A 17,948-nucleotide genomic window follows, 5' to 3' on the forward strand; every position below is an offset into this window, starting at 1 on the left:
CTATCTGGAGAGTCCCAGTGCCTCACACTCCCTCGTGCAAAGCAGCAGCTACATAAAGGGCCTCGTGTGCCGTGGAAGAGGTGCTGGAGCTCAGCCAAGGAACACTTCACAGGTCGCTTTAGGTGACCTTGGCGACTCCTCTGAATGTGCTCATGGTGGGTTGACAGCGAAAGGCTCTCGCATCCGGAGAAGGAAGAAGACACTCTAAAAACGAGATGAGTGCTGTGATAACAGGAAAAAGATCTCGGCGTGCCCTCATCCCTCCCCCAGTCAGGACTTGAAATCCGAGCCTGGCCCCTTCAATGCCCGTCTGACCCTCCCTCTCCCGGTGTGTGGACGCTGCTCTGGGCAGTCTCCGCCTTGCCTGGGCTGGCTTAAGGGACTGCATGTCCCTGCGCTGCCGTAGCAACCGGGAAACAACCGCCACTGCAGTGAGAAGGATGGTGTTGTGGCCGGATCTGTAGGTGTGCCGGTCACAGAGCAACCGGACCAGGAACAACAAGGGCACAGGCAAAGGGGAGAGAGAGGTTGCCCAGACAGTAGACAATCCGGGGCTTGAGGAGTTTGGGTTTGCAATTTATTTTTTTCTCCCGACAAAGACACACACTGTCTAAACTGTGTGGCCGGTTGTTACTAAGAAGCTGCTGTATGAGGGGCAAATGCACTTAATAAAAGGCCCAGTGTTTGTGGTCTTCTCGGGCTCCCTGCTGCGCTCAGGAAATCTTGAGGTGTGACCAGTTTTCAGCCTTCAAACCCAAGATGAACTGCCCTTGAGAAGGGCGGTCAGAGGGAAAACATGCTCCCGCTCTCTCCCCTGAGCCGGGGACATGGCAAGTGGGTCCAGAACAAACAGAAGGTAGAAGTCTATTTTGAACCAGAGGTGAGTTTTACAGCGGAATCAGGGCACATTTGGGGCCAGGGGGGAGGAGGGCTGCAGGAGGAATGCTCTCTTTTTCCATCTGGAGCTGAGCCATGCGTGTTTGGGTTTGCTTGGTTGGTGAGGTGGTGGGGGTCAGTGGCAGATCTTCCCTGCTTGGTGAAACTCAAGAAAATAAGGTGGTTTTCCTGACACCCCGAGGTTGCCCCGGGGACCCCCTTGCTTCCTCCTGCACACCGACCTACAGCCTCGCTCGCTTTAGGCTGATAGAGATTCCAGATTGTCTAGAATTCGGATGGTTTGGTTCAAGACCAGAATCTCCACCTGGGTTCTAGGCAAGCTGATGGCTCTTTGGTCTTTAGAGCTGTGCTCTGTGGTCGGAAGGCTGTGTGTGTTCTTGTCATTTCAATGGCTTCCTTGAACTTTCTGGAATTCAACCCACAGGACTCATATTTAATACAGGCCAGAAAAAAAATTTTTTTTCATTTTAAAGTGGTGGCAAAATTCCCTTGTTGTACTGCAATTTTACTTCGTTGAGTTCTGCCAAGAATAAAAAAAAATCCATTGGAGGTATTTTGAAAAAGTTTGGCTCATACAGAGATTTCCATTGTCACGGTAGTTTGTCACAATATCTGACCTTTGCTGTATTAAAAGACAAATAGAGTTTCAAAGGACCTCTGTGGACAATGGCATTTACTTTCTTACAAGATATGTAACTACTTTATAGGCTCCAAAATAGCCAAATTAGATAAAGTTACAATGCATCTGGAATGCATAGAAATTCTCCCTGTGTCCAGCGGGAGTGATGGGTTGGAATGGTGTTCTCCTCTTTAAACTGCCAGAGAGTCCGGGTCTAATTTCAAAGTTATCTGCTGCCCTTGATAATTCTGACAACTTACTTGCATACCAGGAAACTGACTGGCCTGTAACCTACACTCGACCCTATTTAAGCGTCTAGGCACGAGTGGTTCTCCTGGACGTTGGTTATATGGAGTAAAACAGGACCGCGCCCTGGGCCCTGCTAATTCTGAGATGGGCAATCAGTGGCTCAGAAGAGTGACTGTGTTTTGTGCACCATGTGAGCAACTCAGAGAAAACCAGTCACCTAAAAAAATGCCCCCTGCCTTGCACAAGCAGTATTTGCTATCAAAGTTCTGTCCAGCCCAGCCGGTGTGGCTCAGTGGTTGAACATCAACCTATGAACGAGGAGGTCACGGTTCGAGTCTCAGTCGGGGCATGTGCCCGGGTTGCAGGCTCCATCCCGAGCAGGGGGCATGCAGGAGGCAGCCCATCAATGACTCTCTGTCATTATTGCTGTTTTGATCTCCCTCTCTTTTCCTCTCTGGAAGCAATAAAAATACAATTAAAATAAATTTTTTTAATGTGCTGTCCACAGTGAATCGATCGAGGTGGTTTCTTTCCGTTGCAGGATTACTTGAACTGGAAGTCTCCAGAAGATTATGTCCTGGTCTGCAAACCGCAGGATAAGGGCGACCCCACCCAGCACACATGGAGCCTCTTCCTCCCTAAAACTTTCAGCACCAGAAAGGGTGTCCTGATCCTCTACTCAGAAGGTTTAGCCCTGTCAGCATGGACGCCCGGAGAGAGGAGAAAAGGCCCCGGCCGCCCCCAAGGCCACGGGAAAAGGCTGGGTCCTAAGCTGCTCGCGCTTCGGGACCTCAGAGAAGCCATCCTGGCTCAGGAGAGGAGACAGGTAGGCAGAGCACGGTCGTGGGCTCGGGGAAGGCACTGGCCTGCGTGGCTAGAAATCCATTGGTAGCTTTGGGTCTAAGTCCTCCTCAAATCCCAGGGAAGGCGGGCCACCCTCAGCCTCCATCTCTTCACCCCTGTGCTGGGGCCGTATCCCGGCACTCTCTGCCACACACAACTGTCCCGAGGCCTACAGGAGGTGATGTAAGTGAAAGGGCTCTGAAAAGCATAAAGGATGATATGTTCATCCTCTTGTGTTTTCCTTCCCGTCAGAGTAACACAAGTCCTTTTCAGCGTTCAGGCAGGTCCAGGCCAGCCAACGTTCCCCCCAAATCCTTGAGATCCTGCCTCAGAACCACAAGCAGCAGCTTCGCCCCTCTGATGTGCTCAGCTTTGTAGAAATGGGAGCGAGAACATTGGGAATATTTAGCTTGAGCCCTTCAGCGACTGCAGGATAAGTCAAGGACGTTTTTCCACTCAGGATTTAATATTAAGGAAAAGCCCCTGTGCTCATTCTCCTGATTCCTACTTTCTCATGTCTTACGAGATGGACACATGGCCCCTGCTCTATGTAGCTGCATGCGTGAGAGAGGCTGGGAACATGTGTCACACTAAGGAAGTCTAAGTTACAGATGATGCGTTACTCCGAAGTTTCAAAGTCTCTGCTGGCTTCTTGTTCCCCACAGAATTGTCATTAATTAGCTTCTGACACCAGGCCCTTCACACGCTGACTTCTTCCTCCATTTTAGCCACATCTGCCACTTGTTCTTACCTCCACCTTGTCCGTGGACCCCTCAAGTCTCCACCCATGTGACTAGCTCCCCGTTCCCCAAACAAGTCACACTCATTCGTGACTTTCCCCTTGTACCTTGCTTTTACAGCTGGACAACTGCTCATCCTTCAAAACACAACTCAAAGGTCATCTCCTTATTGAAGCCTTCTCCTACTGCAGTGGTTCTCAACCTTTCTAATGCCGCGACCCTTTAATACATTTCCTCATGTTGTGGTGACCCCCAACCATAAAATTATTTTCGTTGCTACTTCCTAACTGTAATTTTGCTACTGTTAATGAATCGTAATGTAAATATCTGTGTCTTCCGATGGTCTTAGATGACCCCTGTGAAAGGGTCATTCGACCCCCAAAGGGGTCGCGACCCACAGGTTGAGAACCGCTGTCCTACTGCCTTAGGCAAAGCTGTCCCATTGCTCCCTCCTCAGTACACATCCCCACACCGTCATGCACTTCGATTTATCTCTTTGCCCACCTGTTGCCATCTCCTTGAATGTGAGGACCATGTCTAAATCCCTTCCAGAAAATAGTGAGCACCCATAAATGTTTGTGGAATGAAGGAATTGATCATGGGCGATACTTTCAATGGTCTTAGATCATCTCTCAGTGTCACTATTGGGCAATGTATCACCTACCTGACCCTCGGCAGAACTTCCGGAAGGAAAGAGTCCTCTGCCCTTTTCTTTCTTTCAATATATAGAGAACCTTAATGACCTTGGCCAAATGCCCAATTGTCCTTTGTCTTAAAAGTCTTTTTTTTTTCTTTTCTAAAAATGTTTCTTTTTAATTTTTAAATGCAGTTGATGTACAATGTTATACTAGTTTCAGGTGGACAAGGCATTTATATAACTTCCTAAGTGACCACCCCAGTAGTACCCATCTGACACCATGTGTGGTTACCACAATCATAAGTTCTTGAATGACAGGAAGTGAATTGTTGTTGAATGCTTACTATTATTTTTTAGCAATTATTTTATTTAATCTTTACAAAGGCCTCGTGAGATACAGTTTTTCTTATCCCCCCTCCGCCCCCCGCTTTTGTAAATGAGGCTCTCAGACTTCCCTTAACTTAACTTCCACTTAATTAAGTTGGCCAAGGTCTCAGAGCTAGTAAATGACAAAGCCACTATTCAAACTCAGGACTGCCTGCCTCTCCAGGGCAAGCATGCTTTGCCCTTGGCCCTATTATCTCTGGACTTGGAAGGGCCTCCAGCAATCACCGTGGCAGGCCTCGGCCTCTTGGCGCTCACACCCACTCTTCACCCTTCCAGTCCTCTGCTCTGCAGCACCGTCGGGTTGACCACAGACTACATATAATTCTACAGACAGCTGGGTCAACTGGCTTTTAACTGAGTTTGCCAATGGGAGACATCGGAAGGCGATTGGAGAAGGAGCAGAGGAAAGCCAGGGTATCTCTCCCCTCCCGTTCTACCTGCGGTGGTGAGAGGCACCTGCATCACCTCTGTGGTCCAGCTCCCAACAGATAGGCCCACTGTGGCTCCAGGTTCCCCCAGGTGACCCCACCCGCTCCCCCTCTGTCCTTCAGTCTAAGGGTGGTGCTGGCTCCCTAATGTTACTAATCTCAGTGTTACCTCATCATCGTTTTGGCTTTTAATCATCTGGGTAACCAATCCCCAGAATTAAATTTCTTCTACATTTAAAGATTTACAGGGGTTTCTGTTTTCCTAGTTGGACACTAATATGTAGGTCAACTTACTGCCAGAGAAGAATCCCTTCCACAGCTCTCAGACGCTTGTCTATTTGGCTTAAATATTTTGGGCAACAAGTATCTTATTACTATCAAGGAGATTAGTCTTTTGGGAGACTGATTCATTTTTGGTTAGATTGGGCTCAATGAAAAAAAGAAAGTTCCTGTCTTCCTCTCGTATTTATCTACTAGATTTATAACACATACCTGACCCAAACAGAACACTATAGTCTAACTCCCAACGGGTAGAAGAGAAATGGTGTGAAGAAATCAGAAAGGAAAGGTTAGGAATAGTAACAGGGCAGGAGTTTATGATAAACTTCATAGATTAAAATTACAGAAGTAACTCAAAAGGGGCTTGAGATTTTTTAAAAATGAAAATCTCAGAAGAAGAGAGCTTTGGAAACTACGAAGCACCATCTGACATTAAAAACTACAGACTGGCAAGAAAATTTTGAAACCATAATATCCGGTGCTGGAAAGGTTGTGAGGAAATGAACCGTCTAATGCTTTGGGAGCACAAATTCACATGACATATCTGGAAGGCATTTAGGCAAAAGCCTGAAAAAGGGCTGATATTCTTTGATTCATCATTCTACTTTTAGTAATATGCCTAAGGAAATAATCAGAGATGCGCCCAGAAATTTATGCACAAGAATGTTTACTACAGGGTTACTTATTATTGTACAAAATATTGAAAATAATAAATGTCTGACAATGGGACATTGATTAAATAAATTATGATACAGTCATAGAATGGCAATAAAGTCATGTATTAGTCATGAATAGCATGAGAAAATATTCACAGCGTGTTTTTTAAAAGCAGGTTACGAAATAATATTCACAAATAAAAATGCCAAAGTTCATTAATATATTTGAGTATTTACTATGCTCCTGCCACTGTTCTCAGTGCTTTCCATGTATAATCCATGTATGCTTTCTATGAATACTGGGGGTACATACTATTATTATCCCATTTTAGAGATGAGGAAATTGAAGCACAGAAAATTTGAGTAATTCACTCAAGATTATGCAACTAGGTAGGTAATCACACCAGAACTCGAGAGTAGGTAAGTCAGGGAATTTTTAAAATAAAATACAAATCTGTGACTTTGAAGGAGGCAGACAGTGAACGAGAGAGCAAGGTTGACGCTGCAGAGCCAGGTGGGATCAGGAAGGGAAATGGACTAGAAACCACTGTAAACTGAGCCCACCAATGACCACACCATCTGCTCTGTAGGGTCGGTATTTCTTTGTCCAAGTAGCATAGCTCAAGAGTTAAAAACACCATGCTCAGAGTAAAAGAGCCAAAATGGGGAGGGGGAAGAGGGGGGGAGGGGGCTAATGGATAAAGTAGGGCTGCTTACAGAAGAATCTACACTGGCTAAACCGTGAATCGGGAAGCCTACAAAATGTAGGCTTCATTCAGACCTGTGAGAATCGAGACTGTCACAGGGAGGTGCAATTAAAGTTTTAAAGCATCTTACATCACCTCCAGTTCTATATATGAATCTAATGAGATGCATGTGGCAATACGTCTGGGTTTTATAGCTCAACATACACCTACTCTTCAACTCTCTTGATGACCTAACTTCCTAATGAGCAAAGATAAATGCTAAGTCAAGAGATTAGATGTCAGAGTTCTCACACTTCTAAATACCAGGTACACACAGATATGTTGCTTGGCTTTTTGTTGTTTTGTTTTCTTTTTTAACAGAAGGACATTGTTCAAACATTCCCAAAGTTAAAACCACTCTTCTTTTTTTTTAAATATAATTTTTATTGATTTCAGAGAGGAAGGGAGAGGGGGAGAGAGATAGAAACATCAATGATGAGAGAGAATCATTGATCAGCTGCCTCCTGCATGCCCCCATACTGGGGATCCAGCCTGCAACCTGGGCATGTGCCCTGATGGGAATTGAACTGTGACCTCCTGGTTCATAGGTCAACACACAACCACTGAGCCACACCTGCCGGGCTAGACTATATTTATTAATACGCTGGCAAAGTATAAAGAAGGTAGAGATTGTGATTGCTTCTTACTAGGAAAATCTAGAGTGGTGTCTTGGAGGAGGGAGAATTGGAGCTGAATCTTGTGGTAAAAATAGGTGGAAAGGGACCTTGTAGGCAAAGGTGAGTGAAAGCTTAGAGGGGAAAGCAGGCAGAGGAGAGAAGGGTGCTTAGAGAGGTGTAGTCTTAGCTGGAATTGTACCAGAAGTGGGTGGGGTCAAATTGTGGAGGGCTTTGCCTGCCAGCCCTGAGGTTTCTAGGGGTTCTCTCTTCACCCCTCTGTCAACTGGTGCACACAAAGGCTGGCCACCCTCTGGGGTAAGATGGCAGCTGGCTGTCTGGGCCTTTCTTGGCTTCCTGGGGACTCTGGCACCTGCCACCCCATAGCTGCTGGGTGGCAGCGCAGCCTGCACCAGGTGCTTCCATCCTCTGAAAACCCTTGCCTGCCAGCACCAGGGTGGGTGACATGACAACCAGTTCAGGGATGGGGACAGGTGCAGGGGGTCCTCTCTACCCCTCTGCCTACAGAGGCCTGGTGGGCACCAGCAGGAGCAAGTCCCTCATTAAAGGAAGCGCTCCCCGTAGCGTAGGGATAAGAGGCCACGCCATGCCCACTAATTATTCACTTTAGAAGAAACCAGAAGCTGGGGTTGGTTGGCAAAGCCAAGGCAGGCCTGTGCGGTCTGAAGTCGTCACAGCCAGCCTCCTGCTGTTGTTTATTTCTGCCTCCCAGGACCTCCCTGCCCGGCTCCCTTCTGTCTCCTTTTATGTTTTAGAGTAACTTTTGGATGGGTGGTTCGGGGTCCAAGCTGATGCTGGGGAAGGAATAGAAAAATATGTTTGAGAAGATGGTGGGTGTAATGAATAATTTTTAACATATTGTCCATTTATAAATATAATCTAACCATAGTAGCGAAATGTTTTATGCTATAAAAAAATAAGAAAACTAACCGTAATCTTATGTCCAACATCCTGATACCACTGTTCTTAGAATTTTAATGTATTCTCTTCCAATCTTTCTTTTTTTTCCTCTTCCAATCTTTCCACCACAATTACTCATCTATAAAATAAACTTTTATGAGGTTGTAATTGTACTATACATTCTCTCTTCTATCTTGCTTTTTCTACTTGACATATTATTCTACACATTGGAAATGAGTGAATCGATTTAACCCTGACTGGTCTTCTCAGTGCTTTAGGTATCCAATGAGATTTGACATTTATCAACCAACCTCACAGGCATAATTTGAAAAACTACTAAGAGAAACCAGAAAAATAGAAAAAAAAAATCTAAAGAAGCTGTGGTAGGCAGAATAATGCCCCTCAAAGATGTCTATGTCCTAATCTCTGGAACCTGTGGCTATGTTAGGTTAAATGGCAAAGGGGAAATAAGGTTGCTAATCAGATGCTTAAAACAGGGAGATTTTCCTGGATTATCTGGGAAGGCCCAGTGCAATCACAAGGCTCCTTAGGAATAGAAGAAGGACTCAAGAGGGAGAGCCAGAGAGATGGCAGCATGCGGAGGACTCTGCCCAAAGCTGCTGACTGGAGGTGGAGGAAGGGGTCGCAGCCAAGGAATGCAGGCAGCCTCTGGAAACCGGGAAAAGCAAAGGGACAGATTCTTCCCTCGAGCCTCCAGAAATAACACAGCCCTGTCAACACCCTGATTTTAGCTCAGTGAGACCCATTTCAAACTCTGGCCTCCAGAGCTATAAGATAACAAACGTGTATCGCATTGTGTGGTGATTTGTTTTAGCAGCAATAGGAAACTAATACAGAAGCCAAGATTCGCTTTCAACGTCTAAGCAAAAATGACACCCCAGATTCCAGGACAAAGGATTCTCTAACTCTTTGGGGCAGCTCCCAGCACCACTGAGCACACTACCCAGGAAAGCTCCAGAACCAAGCGGGGGCTTCAGAAATACCCACAAATGAGAAAAACAAGGGACTCTTGTCCAGATGGAACAGTGCGTCATGCCCTCCGCACAGGGGCCAGAGCATCGTAGAGGAGGCTTGGTCTTGCTGCATTCACAGCAAAGTCATTTGAAGCAAAGATTTAGGAGGAAAGGAAGTTCCCGTTCACCCAAAAATGGCCTTGGGTCTAATGGTGCCATGATTCCAGGGCTCAGCACAGTGCCGGCCACATAGGAGGAGCTCGACAAATAGTCATTGCCAGACCAAAGGAAAAAACGGAGTGAGTGAAAGAACTTAAGTCATTTCGCTTGCACTGCTCTCCCTACAATCCCTTCTTTCTTATCCTCTGGAAAACGCCTCAAAATTTATGTGGGGCTGAATTTTTCAGGCTCTTATTGCACTTGAAGTACCTGCCACAAAAACTGTCCAGACATCAAGGGCCAGTTGATGCTCTGTGTTTGGATTCCAAGAATTCATTTAATTTAAAAATTCCTAGAGTATAAAGCCAATTGAGTAAGCCGTGCTTTCTTTCATGTGTTACTTAATTTATTTATGAATCATCAATCTGTCTTATTCATCCCTTTTTCCTCCAGTGCTTGGCACAGTGTTTGGTGCATTGTAGATCTTTGAGGAGTGAATGAATGAACGAATGAACGAATGTCCTGGATACCTGTTTCTCTCTCCTCAGCAGAGGTATCCCCGCATCTTATGGACTTGGCCTCCCAGCCTTCTCTTGATCTGAAGAGTCTCTCTGGTGGTCCTGAACCCGCAGCTACAGATGTGGGCTGACCTTCTGTGGCATTTCCATGTCCTGAACACTTCAAAATGGGAGCAAACCACAGCTTTGCTCAGCAGAACAAAGTCCCAAACCTCCTCTCCCCCACCAAGCAGGTTTTATATTTTCTTTAAACCATAAACCTTCCTTGGTGAATTCTGGCAGGATAGGGCAAGGAAATTCAGGCCAGTGGCTTCTTGACCTGAGCAATGACGATCTGGTGGGTGGGGCGACACTGGCCAGAACATGGCACGCGATGATGAAAATGTTTTCTATTTCTGGGATGATGAAAACGTTTTATATTTTGTTTTGTGTGGTGGTGACAAAGGTGTATACAGTCGTCAGATTTTATTAAACCGAACATTTAAACTCTGTGCATGTTGCTATATATAAATTATGCCTCCACTTTTGAAAAAGGTTTAAAGAGAAGGATTCTGAGATCACAATCAGTTCATCAGTCAAGAATGCCATAATTAATCGGTGATGTCTGCCATGGACCAGGGGGTGGGGAGAGATGTCAACATAGCTATCACAAGTTTGCTATTCCTGTGCTTAACTGATCATCCTTAGAGAGTTCCTGCATCGTTTAAGTGGTTATAATATTAACTCATCCACCTTAAAGGATTATAATGAGGTAAAAGTTCTTGTGTCATAAAAATCCCCGGCCAAGTGTACAATGTTACTATTCGCCTTTGCTCCCCGTGATGTCTTGCACAGGGGGACTGGATTTGGCAGAAAGTTCTCCCTGGCTGAAATGAAAGTCAGCAGAGCCAGGTATTTTTTAAATGCCAGGCTCCCCGTGAACACGGACGTAGTTTGTCTCTCCCGTTATTCACGTTACAAACATTAAATGACAACGCTGATTTGTCAAGCTGGCTTTCCCATTGCCGCGCAGGGCCACTAAAATGATTTCCACAGGCTGACCTAAGTAATGTGTTTTCTTTTGAGGCTCTTGATCCTTTTCTGATGCTCAAGCTCAAGATGGGGTCTGGCGTTTCTCATTTTTCCTTCTCCTTCCAACTGCAAGCCCGCAGGGGCCTTTTTAGAGCTTTCCTCTGTGGGCTCTCGGTTTATGTCTGTTGGCAGAGGCATCTGTTTCTGGTGTCGCCGCCCCTTCAGGAGTCCCTGGATCACTGAGGAGGGTTGTGCTCACCAGCCTGTGTCACTAGGAGGTTTGGGGCTCAGCAGCCATGCCTTTTTCTGACTGGTGTCCCCACAGAGGGCGTAGGTCAGACCCTTGGCAACTGTACCTCTGCTTTGGAAACCTCAAGGTCTCTTGCAGACGCGGCCCCCTGGCACCATGTGCAGGCTCCAAAGTGCAGGTCAGTGGGTACATGGGAGGGGGTGCACCCTGAGCTGCCCCGCCTCACACTCTGGTGTGAGAGAGAACTTTCCATCAGGGCTTCAAACACCAGCCTTTCAGGCCCATTTTGTGTTAAAGCAAAGGTGCGCAGGCTCAGTAGCATGCAAGCCTCTCCCATACCTGTCGCCCTTTATTCCTCCCCACATTTGCAGAGCGACATACGTGTGGGGAAGAAGGGAAGTCCTGCCTTCACTCTGGCTCCTCTCAGCAGCCCCATACTCCACGTCCCCAGTAGAACTTTCTTCCCAGCCTTCCCCACTCAGAGACTTCAGATCCCTCCGTTCAATCCCTCTCTTTTACAAGGTAAGGAAAAAGAGGCCCCAGGGGCAAAGTAATTTGTCCAAGATTATTTAGCCAAAAGCAGAGCTGGGACCAGAAGCCAGATGCTCCCCACACCCCTGGCTCCGCATTCTTCCCAACATTCCTTAGTTCCCCTTCCAAGGTGATCCTAGATCTTCCAGAAAGGGGAACTGCTAGGCCTCTTCCTCTGAAACATGGCGGCTCTCCAGCACAATCCACTCAGGAGGGAGACGGCCGCCCTTCTGCTGAACAGAGATCCCTAAAGCACTCTGTAAATAAAGGCTTAAAAGTGAAAACAGGAAATGGTTGGGGTTTAGAGAGAGCTGTCAGATTTAGTGCAGAGAGCGAGGGGCAGGGGGGAATTAAACTTGCAATATTTGGTACATATTTCTACTAAAAAGTATTCATTGTTCATCGGAAATTCAACTTTAACTGGACATCTCATATTTTATTTGGCAAATCTATTGGGATAAGAGGGATGAGTTGCAGGATTTGCCATTGCCCACTTGGCAGTTTGCCATTTCTTCTGCACCAACAAATAGACAGGACTAGAGGAAAACTGAACATTCTTCATGCCTGATTGTGATGGTCTTTTCTCACAAACTCTGGTACTAGCCTAGGCCCTATTCTTTGTCCATTAGTGCTACCCAGTTATCTTTTCCCATCTCCCTTAGCAAAGGCGACTTCTGGATCAGGTATATGGCATCAGTTAGGGAAGTCAGTTGATCTCTTAGGTGTACAATGGTGACCCACCCCCAAAATGGAAATATTGCAGTCCATTGTTCAGTGTTTTTACATCCTAGGCCATCAAAGTCTAAGAATATTAACTGACGATAGTAGGGTTTTTTAAGAAAGAGGGCTTAAGGCAGTGGCAAAGTGGGGTGCCATCTGGGGAAGGGAAGAAGGTCCAACACAGGAGCATTACCTGGGTGAGTTCACCATTCCCAAGACATGGAAACTCGATCTGTTCAGTGCCCCTGGCTGTGCCCCTGAATCAACTGGTCTCAGAGATGTTGACTCATATTAACACAGTGCATAGAGACTGACGTATAGGCTAGAGTATTAGTTTACAAAGTACAATTGCCTGACCAGCATATTTCCTGTAGATGAATTACATGTGGGTCAGGTTATGACCAAATTCCCTGGTGCTGGAATCAAAACCTAAGGGAGATGTGTAGCAGGGATAGTTAATGGCACAGGCTCAGAGAACCTGCCATTTTCTTCTCCGCTCATTTGCTAGACTAGCTTCTCAACGTATCCAGAGCAGATCCCTTTCCAAGGACAGGGATTGGTTAGGCACTACCACTGAGTGTGGACATTTTCTTTTTAATTTCAGAAACATTAACTTTATGGTAGGCTTTTCTTCTTGCCTTTTCTCACAAACTCTGGTACTAGCCAAGGCCCTATTCTTTGTCCCTTAGTGCTTCCCAGTTATCTTTTCCCATCTCCCTTAGCAAAGGCAACTTCTGGCTCTTTTGATACTTCAAGTTCTCAAGAATAATATTGACAAGTAAAATCCCTATAGTACTGAACAGCTTATGGACAGCTCACAATAATTTTCAGTCTAGTCATGAGGTAAGTCTTATTATGTTCATTACCAAGATGAGCAAACAGAAACTCAAAGAGGGTAAGTGACTTGCTCAAGATATACACCTAGCAAGAGGAAGAACAGTCATCGCAATAGAGGATTCTGCCTCCAAAGCCCGTACTTTTCCTTAGGATATTGCCACAAAACGACCAGATTAAGGAATGTTAGATGGAACAGACTTAAGAAATCATCTAAAATCTAGAGTCTAGACCTGCACTGTCCAGTACAGTAGCCATTAGCTACCTGTGGCTATTTAGATGTAAATTAGTTAAAATAAAATTTTAAAACTCAGTTTCACAGTTGCACTACCTACATTTCAAGTGCTCACTAGCCACATGCAATCAATGGTGACTATATTGGACAACATATATAGAATATTCTATCATTGCAGAAAGTACGGGCAGTGCTGGTCTGGACTAACTAACACCCTCGTTTTACAGGTGAGGACAATGAAACCCAGAATCCCTAGACCTTATTTTAGGAAACTCCGTTTTAAGGTGTTAAAAATCCAAATATTTGAGACCATATAATCAACATGTACCTTGCAGAATCCAAAATGGAGGGAAGACAGGCAGGAGATGGTATTTGGGGGTACACCTGAAAGGTCCTGTTGTGGCCTCAGATTCTTTGGTACATTAAGGTGACTGTCTTGGAGCAGCACAGAATGCTTGATGTATCCTGAAGAGTAGTTATTGGTAGAAATAATGGTCACTCAATTAGAGGTCTTAGAGATAACAGTACTAGTCTTGGGTTTGAACATTGCCCATTAAGAAGACACAATCATGCAGAAAACAATGAGACGACATAAGTGATTAAATATGTTGGCTATTAGAGCTAGATTCCAAGCCATGTGACCTCTCTGGGCCTCAGTTTTCCTCATGTATTAAATGGAGATGACCATTTCTGCCTTTGCCTCACAGGATTAGATGTGGGAGTTAAAGGGGATAATGCATTATCTGGCACATGGTAAGTGCTCAAGAAATATTATAGCATGTGTGGGTGTGGGGTGGGGGGGGTAATGGTAAGATATGTACACATATAATACCTCAATAAAAAAAAAAAAAAGAAATGTTATAGACCTCCCTAGCTTGTATTTTTAAAACATAGTTACTAATTAATTGCAATGCCCACTTGCCCATGATCACAGGACCAAAAGTCAATTTGTTAAGAAATAAGAACAGTTCAGTCTGTAATTTGAACCCTGACTGATGGTTTTATTGATTTTAACGTCACCTCCCCCTTGGCCTCCCTCTCTTTGCCAGATACTCTATTTGGAAAAGTAGCAAAAGTCCTGGCTACAAATCTCAGACCCCCCAACAATGTGATGTTGACTAAGTCATTTATGCTCCCTGCATCCTTAGTTTGCTCATCTGCAAAATGGGAGCAACGGTATATGCATTCCACCCTCTTTGGGTTGTTGTGAAAAGTCACAGGAGAGATTAGAGGTAAAAAAGCTTTCTAAGAGCTCTAAATTGCTACCACAATTCACATTATTCGTGTAATCTGAATCCATATCTGAAATATAAAGAGACCAAGTTTTGTGGTCTCCTTTCAAAACTGAACCTCCTGATACTTTCCTTACAAACCTGTTTCTACTAAGCATAAACAAATGAGCCAGAGCTGATGTTTACTGAGAAGAATCTTGGTTTCCCTCACATAGATTGAGTCATATAATCAAAATCGCCGGGGAGACAGCCAAAGGGAAGAATGCCTCTTTATATCCCCTGATCCACCAAGTCCCCTCCCCCAGCTCAGAGAGTCTGTCATAGGGGTGTAGCCATTTGGCCCAAGTTTTACTTCCTCTACCCTCAGAAATGTAGTTCTAGGTTAAACTGACCAGGAAGAATGGACTTGAAGGAATAAGTCCTTTGGGCTTAACCCCAAAGGATCATTGTGGAACACACAAAAAGGTCTTTAATGCCACACCCTGTAAGGAGTTGAGGTCTTCTTGGGGGCAGGCCTAATCTGGCCTTGGGCTTCCTCAGCTTGAGGGGTCCCCAGGGCTCCTCAGGCTTCACTGGGCCACAAAAACCTGAATAGCCCCCTCTGACCCTGAGCCTGAGTCTGTATCTGTTCCACCAACACTCTCAGCATCAGCTCAGCCCCAACGTAGCCTTAGGAGCCAATCGGCAGAGGCAGGAGAGCTGTAGGGAGGGAGTAGCCCCACAAGTGGGCATGGGCTCTGGACCCAACAACAGCAAGGATGGGAATGACGAAGGTTGGAGAGGAGAGAGGGAAGGTGAAGCTGGCTGGGAGCCTCCAGAAGTCCAGCGCTCCAACACACACAGAGATTCTGAAGGCTTCCAGAGTCCCCGGTTGAAAGACAACCCCACATTGTTCCACCCAGCTGCATGCGGAGAGTGGAGGTGTTACGAAAGCAGCTCCATGCAAAGGTTTGCCAGACTGTTTCGGCAATAAATCTACTTTGAGCAAGTGATGAAAATAGCTGCAGGACCCTTTAAACCATCGATGAAAGATTCGTTAACCATACCGGAGTCATCTGTTGACTCAGATTCTTCCCGAGGGCTGTGCAGACCGGGTAAGTTCGGAGAGCTAAACAGCCAACCCACCACAGTGCTCTTGGCAGAGGTTTTTCCACAAGTAAACAACCAGCAGACAGCCAGAAAACCAAGGGCTTCAGACCCAGCGTCTCAGCGACAACAGAGCAGGGCTGCAGGTCCCTGTACCATAATCACACCACTGTCATTCACTAGTCCCTCGCAGTTTACAGAGGGCTTGGTCACATTCATGATCTGATTTGAGCTCCATACAACTCTGCAAAGAAGTGAGGGCAAGAAATCAGTATCCCCATTATACCGAGGAGGAAACTGAGTCCAAGAAAGGAAGACTCAACCCTTGAGGAAGGGCAGTTCTGTTCCTCACACCTGGCTGGGACTAGCAGAAATGAGGCAGGAGCAACAAGGGCCTTGATCAACACTTTTGCTCAGAAAAAGCAAGAAGACCGGCAGCTAACAAGACTGTGTCAATCCCCAGTGTTACAAAACTGACCTACAGTTCACCTTGGTAGGTCGGTAGGGCTCGATGAATGGGAAGCTGGGGCTGGTGGACCCAGGGACCAGGGCTCTGTTGCCAAGAACCACAGCCATCAGGGGACACTTGCCGCCACTCAGGAAGCAGCTCTGGTAGGAAGATGAAACCCAGGCAGAGGTACCATTTCTGATGGACTCCCCTCTGTCATTGTTCTTCTTGACTTCAGAGGAATGCACCCTCCCTTCGCCATTTCTTGGGGTCCTCCAGAGAAGGGTACTTTGAACCTATTGACCACTGTTTCCCAAAGTGCCACCTGTAGAGCCCTAGCATTGCCAGATACTCCATGAGAAATAAAAAGGGTTTCATGGCCAAACACATTTGGGAAATGCTGCATACCATCTTCTCCTCGTGGAGAGGCACAGTGCACACTTAACCATGGGCCATTTTTGAGAAGTTCTATAGGTAAAGTAGCCAGTTTACCTTTAACTCATGGGTTTCCAAACTTGTTTAATCACAGATCTTCCCTAGACTTTTCACCTCATCTAGCTGTAGTCTCTAGGGAAAAAACAAACAAACAAACAAAAAAAGCTCTTGGACATAGAATTGGAAAAGTCTTGGTTCAAGTCCTATATCTTCCTAGTTGTGGTGAGCCTGTCCAGGAATTTAATTAATTTTGAGCCTGAATGACCTATTCTGGGAAATGGAGCTGTCATCATACGTATCTCACAATGTTACTGAGAATTAAATGGGTTAAAATGTAAAAATGCTTTCTGAACTCTAAGGCGTGTGTGTGTGTGTGTGTATGTGTGTGTGTGTGTGTGTGTGTGTGTGTGTGTGTGTACAAAATGACTGGTTCAGAGCAGCACAGACAACACATGCACCTACCTTAAATAAATGTATTTGACTTAAATAAGTGTGTCAGATGCCAATGAGAACAGGAAAGGGGGAGATTGCCACAAATGGAAGTGGAGAGGAAAGAGGCATTTCATGGTGGATAAAGTCAATGACACTACCTGTTTCACTTTTATTTTTATTTTCTTATTTTTGCCCTGTTGGCATGCCCAACTTGTCCCCCCAAACATGGAGTCTTGTAGGCCAGGAGGATGCAGGTGGGGCTCTTGGCCGTTCCCCTGCTGTGGCCTGCCCACACATCCTGCCCACTCCAAGCTTTCCCCTGGTGTCCCTCAGGGAAGTCGCCAGGCAAATTTTTTACATACAAGGGACTGTGCATCTTCTACCAAGACCCTGTGGGTAGAGATGGAAGTCCGAAGGTAGCTGTGCTTTTACATGGCTTCCCAACATGCTGTCACCCATCCTCACACGATGGATGAACTTCTTTGTATTTTCTCGAGGTCTCACTCCAGTCTTTGGGCCTTACACCAGCCGTCTGAGAGTGAGCTAGCTATGGGACATGTGGGCAGGGATACGCAACAACGATGGGAACTTAGTTCTCCACAGTCTCTTACAGTATATCAACCAGCGGAAGAAGTTTAGAAGACGCTGGGCGGGAGCTCTTGCCTCTATAACTATTTCCATTCATTTTATCTGGAGCCTTTGGATCTGGTGAATCCCTATCCGGAGTTTTTGGAGTTGTAACAGGAAAATGCTGCCGTGGTCCAGTTGTTTATTCTGGATGACCACATTAGCTGCCACCCACAGCTAGAGGATAACATGGGCTTCTTGAATGCATACATGGGCTTCCTTCTGAGCTATGAAGAGTAGCTTCTCTGTATTACCTCCCCTACTCCCTTATCTGTTGTGTATTCCATTCAGGAAGAAATGCTCCAAAGAGGTCCTGGCCACCAATACTATCCTCTCACAAAAGTCCACCTGGCTCATATTGGTGAACAGCATACAGAAAAAGCCAGCAGAAGCTACCACGAAGGGTCACCTAATAATCCACCTCCCATTCCTTTGACATC

At 45.8% G+C, this 17,948-nt stretch overlaps 1 protein-coding gene across 1 annotated transcript in view; it reads left to right on the forward strand.

Moving 5' to 3' along the window:
• Positions 1-796: 796 nt before the first annotated feature.
• Positions 797-17,948, forward strand: part of KIAA2012 — a gene marked incomplete at its 5' end in the record, with an annotated part of 95,840 nt that continues 78,688 nt past the window's right edge. The window contains 7 exon segments of the mRNA XM_079783093.1: positions 797-880; positions 2,307-2,591; positions 11,300-11,450; positions 13,956-14,001; positions 16,064-16,147; positions 16,149-16,179; positions 16,183-16,203. Of these exon segments, the coding sequence (XP_079639219.1) occupies positions 797-880; positions 2,307-2,591; positions 11,300-11,450; positions 13,956-14,001; positions 16,064-16,147; positions 16,149-16,179; positions 16,183-16,203 (702 nt within the window).

This window comes from Cnephaeus nilssonii, assembly GCF_951640355.1.
Source record: "Cnephaeus nilssonii genome assembly, chromosome: 10".
Classification (NCBI taxonomy): Eukaryota; Metazoa; Chordata; class Mammalia; order Chiroptera; family Vespertilionidae; genus Cnephaeus; species Cnephaeus nilssonii.